This window comes from Sinocyclocheilus anshuiensis, unplaced genomic scaffold (genome assembly GCF_001515605.1).
Source record: "Sinocyclocheilus anshuiensis isolate Anshui unplaced genomic scaffold, SAMN03320099.WGS_v1.1 scaffold2525, whole genome shotgun sequence".
Taxonomy (NCBI): Eukaryota; Metazoa; Chordata; class Actinopteri; order Cypriniformes; family Cyprinidae; genus Sinocyclocheilus; species Sinocyclocheilus anshuiensis.
In genome coordinates, this window is record NW_015548191.1 from 71,232 (window position 1) to 76,385 (window position 5,154).

The 5,154-nt window shown below is 46.2% G+C and overlaps 1 protein-coding gene across 1 annotated transcript in view; it reads right to left on the reverse strand.

The window, feature by feature from the left end:
- LOC107705061 (biorientation of chromosomes in cell division protein 1-like 1) overlaps positions 1-5,154 on the reverse strand; it is a 25,271-nt gene that overhangs the window by 10,361 nt on the left and 9,756 nt on the right. Inside the window, exons 8-12 of the mRNA XM_016508191.1 lie at positions 4,612-4,666; positions 3,219-4,538; positions 1,035-2,331; positions 890-945; positions 757-811 (exon numbers count right to left, since the gene is read on the reverse strand). Of these exons, the coding sequence (XP_016363677.1) occupies positions 757-811; positions 890-945; positions 1,035-2,331; positions 3,219-4,538; positions 4,612-4,666 (2,783 nt within the window). The remainder of the gene's footprint in view (positions 1-756; positions 812-889; positions 946-1,034; positions 2,332-3,218; positions 4,539-4,611; positions 4,667-5,154) is intronic.

The window sequence follows — 5,154 nt, forward strand, 5'->3', positions numbered from 1 at the left end:
TCTGCAAGGTTTGTGAAATTAAATGTTCATTAGTCATTCAAAGATTTGTTTAAATTATATAAATGCGTATTTGCGGAATGCTGACGGCAAACGAGAAAGTATTACAATTTTTGCCTTTCTATTACTAATAATATTAAAGCAATCGTTATAATACTTTTTTGTATACAGTTTAATTCCTTTGTTAAACAGCTCTATCTGATTATTAGATAGACTTATATCCGTATTAGACAGAACTGAATGACAACAGCGAACAAGAGGGAGAATTGTGAGCGGTGTGTGCTCAGGCGCTGCCGCAGCCATTCTCGGCGCCGTCAAAATAAAAGTTCCACCTCGAACACATCGGCCAAACAGAAAAACTTATCGGCCGATGCCGATATTTGAAAAAGGCCAGATATCGGCCTTGGCGATATATCAGTCGACCACTAAAATGTAATGTAAATGTCAAAGTTTACATTAATCTTTGTTAAAATTACAAACGTTATTCAGTCATGAGCAGTGAGTGATTTTCTCTTTGTCTTCTGTTGTTTGGACACAGACAGCAGCAGGTTTATTAGGTTGCTGTCACTTTAAGACCAAATGTACAGATCCAATATATTGACACATATCTGACTTCTTTCTCAACTGTTTACATTCACTTAAGACATAATCGACCATGTTAACAAGGATACTCAACAAAAGGGTATTTTTACATAAATTAAGCACCTACATTTAAAAAAAATAAAATTTCACTTCAAGCACCCTGACACACATACACACCTGTCCTCTGAGCGGATGCTCGTCCTCTCCGCGCGCCGCTCTCCGTCTGCTCCACCTGATCAGACAACATCATTAGTGACATGCACAGGATTTCTGTTGAAAATCTGCAGATGAAAGGATTCCGATTCATTACCGTCTCAGAGGCATCTGATGACTTCTGTTCCTGCTCGTCTGAGATAGATGCAGCGCCTGCATCAGACACACAGGTTATACTTAGACGTGCTCCACACAATCACACTCTCACCATCAGAAACACATAACTCCTCATCATCACTAACCTGTGTCTGTAGAGTCCGTCTGCGCAGGCTCCACTGTATCTGAGCAGAGGGTCTGCGCAGACTCAGCTGTATCTGCAGAGAGGGTCTGCGCAGGCTCTGCTGTATCTGTGGTGAGGGTCTGCACAGACTCATCTGTATGCATGTTCTTTACGTCTACAGTGAGAGTCTGCGCAGACTCAGCTGCATCTGTGGTGAGGGTTTGCGCAGTCTCAGCTGTGTCTGCTGTGAGGGTCTGCGCAGACTCATCTGTATCTGCGGTAAGGGTCTGCGCAGGCTCTGCTGTATCTGTGGTGAGGGTCTGCACAGACTCATCTGTATCTGCAGAGTGGGTCTGCGCAGGGTCTGCTATATCTGTGGTGAGGGTCTGCGCAGACTCATCTGTATCTGCAGTGAGAGTCTGCGCAGGCGCTGCTGTATCTGTGGTGAGGGTCTGCGCAGGCTCTGCTGTATCTGTGGTGAGGGTCTGCGCAGACTCATCTGTATCTGCAGAGTGGGTCTGCGCAGGGTCTGCTGTATCTGTGGTGAGGGTCTGTGCAGACTCATCTGTATCTGCAGTGAGGGTCTGCACAGGCTCAGCTGCGTCTGTGGTAAGGGTCTGCGCAGAGTCAGCTGTATCCGTGTCCTTTACGTCTGCAGTGAGGGTCTGCGCAGGCACTGCTGTATCTGTGGTGAGGGTCTGTGCAGACTCTGCTGTATCTGTGGTGAGGGTCTGCACAGGCTCAGCTGTGTCTGCAGTGAGGGTCTGCGAAGGCTCAGCTGTGTCTGCTGTGAGGGTTTGCAGAGACTCATTTGTATCCATGTCCTTTACGTCTACAGTGAGAGTCTGCGCAGACTCAGCTGCATCTGTGGAGAGGGTTTGCGCAGTCTCAGCTGTGTCTGTGGTGAGGGTCTGCACAGGCTCATCAGTTTCAGTCTGTTTTGTGAGGGTCTGCGCAGGATCGGCTGCGTCTGGAATGACCGCTGGCGTGGGTTCAGCTGCATCTTCAGTGATGGTCTGCGCAGGTGACTCAGTCATGTCTGCAGTAAGGGTCTGCACTGTCTCGGCAGCATCTGTAGTGAAGGTCTGCATGGATTCAGCTGTGTCTGCAGTGAAGGTCTGAGTTGACTCATCTGAGTCTACAGTGAGAGGCTGCACAAACTCTGTAGCATCTGCTGTGAGGGTCTGCGTGGGCTGAGCTGCGTCTGCATTGGTCGCAGGTGTAGATTCAGCTGCGTCTGCAGTGAGAGTCTGCGTAGATTCAGCTGCGTCTGCTGTACGCATTTGTGTCTCTCTCTCATCCATCTGCTCATCACCAATCTAAAAAGAAAAGCATAAACACATTACAGAAAACAATGGATATAAAAAGCAGATTTAAAGCAGCTGAGCTGTCTGCGTCTAACAACTGTGATCAACAGGATGTCGCAAGAGTATTTTAGCGCACTCCAGCAAGACGTATTTCAGACAGCATTTCAAACCAGCAAGGTGATCTGTGATTCTGTGCAGTTAACTTGCTCATTTCATAGGAGACTAATAATCTGAGACTGCAGAAGTTACATTACAGTCAAAAGTTTTTGAACAGTAAGATTTTTAAAGAAGTCTCTTCTGCTCACCAAGCCTGCATTTATTTGATTCAAAGTACAGCAAAAGCAGTAAAATTTTCAAATATTGTTACTATTTAAAACAACCGTTTTCTATTTGAATATATTTTAAAACTTAATTTATTCCTGTGATTTCTTTAGCATCATTACTCCAGTCACATGATCCTTCAGAAATCATTCTAATATTCTGATTTACTGCTCAAGAAACATTTATCATTATTATGTTGAAAACAGCGGAGTATAATTTTTTCAGGTTTCTTTGATGAACAAAGTTCAGAATCAATAATAATCAGAAATGTTTCTCGAGCAGCAAATCAGCATATTAGAATGATTTCTGAAGATCATGTGACACTGAAGACTGGAGTAATGATGCTGAAAATACAGCTGCACATCACAGAAATAAATGACAGTTTAACAGATACTCAAATAGGAAGCAGTTACTTTAAATAGTAAAAATATTTCTCAATATTTCTGCTTTGCTGTTTTTTTTGGATCAAATAAATGCAGGCTTGGTGAGCAGAAGAGACTTCTTAAAAAAAAAAAAAAAAAAATCGTACTCTTAGTTCAAAAACTTTTGACTGCTAGTGTACGACATCATGTGTTTACCTCTGATGTCACTTCCTGTGACCCGAGAGGCTCCGCCTCCATGGGCTCCGCTGCAGATGTAGCAATTACAGCGGACTCGGTCTCAGAGCATTCCAACACACTTCCTGTGTCCTCGATGCCTACAGGAAGCGTCTCCACTGCGATCGGAGAATCTGCGGCTGTGAGATCCGAGGAGTGTGCGATATCCGGATCCATGGAGAGCAGCGCTAGCGCCGCTTCCTTCATCTTCCGATCGGCCTCCGTTTCTTGCTGTGAGGTGCGGACGTCCATCAGGCTCAAGAGGGCGTCGGCTTCTGCAGACAGTGGGCGGGGCTCTGTTAGCTCCGCCTCCTCATCCTCGGATTCGGGAGTGACGTCGCTCAGGGCGGCGTAAGGGTCGTCAGGTAAAGGTGTGGTACTGGAGACGGTTTCCGGCGGGTTCTCCTTCCCTCCCAACTTCCTGTCTGAATCTTTCTGCACCTTCTTCTCACTCGTTTTCTTCACCTTTGCGTCCTTAGTTTTCTCCTCTGAGGTTTTCTTGTCGTCTTTTTTCTGTTCTGCAGTTCCTGGTTTAGTCTTGGCTTCGATTTTTTTCTCTGATTTGGGGTTCTGGGATTTAGACTTGTGTTTCTCCGTTAGGGATTTGACCTTCGGTCCTTCGGTTTCCGAGCCGGATTTCTGCAGATGAGGCTTGTCCGCAGACGAATCCTTTCTATCCATCCGCATCTTGGGCTTCTCTCCCGCTTTAGCCTCCGGGTGACTCTTTGACTTCTTGGGAATCTCTTTAGGCTGCTTGTCTTTCTTCCGGCTGACCTCTGAACCCGTCTCGACCTCTGACCTCTCCTCTGAGGAGCCGGTGGAGTCCAGACGCCGGAGCAGCTTCGGTTTCTCCTTCTCGTTCACAGCCGTCTTTCCTTTCTTCAGGTTCCCTTCATCCGCAGCTTCAGACACACTCGTCTTGCCTTCTCGGGAAGACACGGAACTCTTCCTGTCTGGCTTGAACTTTGACCCCTTCTTCTCGTCAGCTGCTCCTTTCGCAGTCCCTCCGTCTTTCTCGTCGGCCGCGGCGTCTCCGCTCTTCCTGCTCTCCGTCTTGAGTTTGTGCTTGAGCCGTTCGTCAGGGACGCCACGCTCCTTCTCCTTCTCTTTGCGCTCTTTTTCTTTGGAAAGCGAGTCTTTCCGAATGGTTTTCCGGCGTTCCTCTGTTCCCAGCTCCAGGTCCAGGATGAAGGAATGAATGCGGTTTTTGTCAGGGAGTTTCTCCTCGCTGTCTGTCTTCTTCCTGCGCTGCTCCTCCAGATCAGACGGCCGTCGCACTGCCTTCAGACCCGCGGGCTTCACCTGCAGAGACGGACAGAAGAGTTAACTACAGAGAGACAGACAGAGAGAGAGCTGGAGAATGAGAGACACTTACATCTTTATTGACTGAATCACCTTCAGTATCACTTTTCTTCCTCTCATCCTCTTTTCTGAAAAGAAACCGTCAGTCAGTACGTTTACATGGACAACAATATTCCAATTTTAACACGATTAAGACAATACTCTGATTAAGAATCTACCATGTAAACAAATCTACAATGTAAACAGAGATTTTTGATTACCTTAATCCAGCTAAAGTCATACTTGAAGTAAACACAAATCGAATTAAGACATGTGGAGTATTCCTATTTTAGTTGCGTTACTGAAGTGCAGTATAGACATGTAAACACCTTAATCACATTATTACCGTCGAGTAGGACTTTTCGCCGCATTTTGCGACAGGATACACACACGGCAGTGCTCAACCGTTTAACGGCAAATAAACGAGCATAGCTTCAACACCACCGTCGTCTGTTTGCACGTATAGCATGACATATAATTAACTGCACTTGAAGCTTTCGTAAAATTTTACATTATAAAACGGAGAGTTCCGGTCCTTGATTCTGATTGGCTGAGCCGCGTTCGAAGCTGTTGTAAA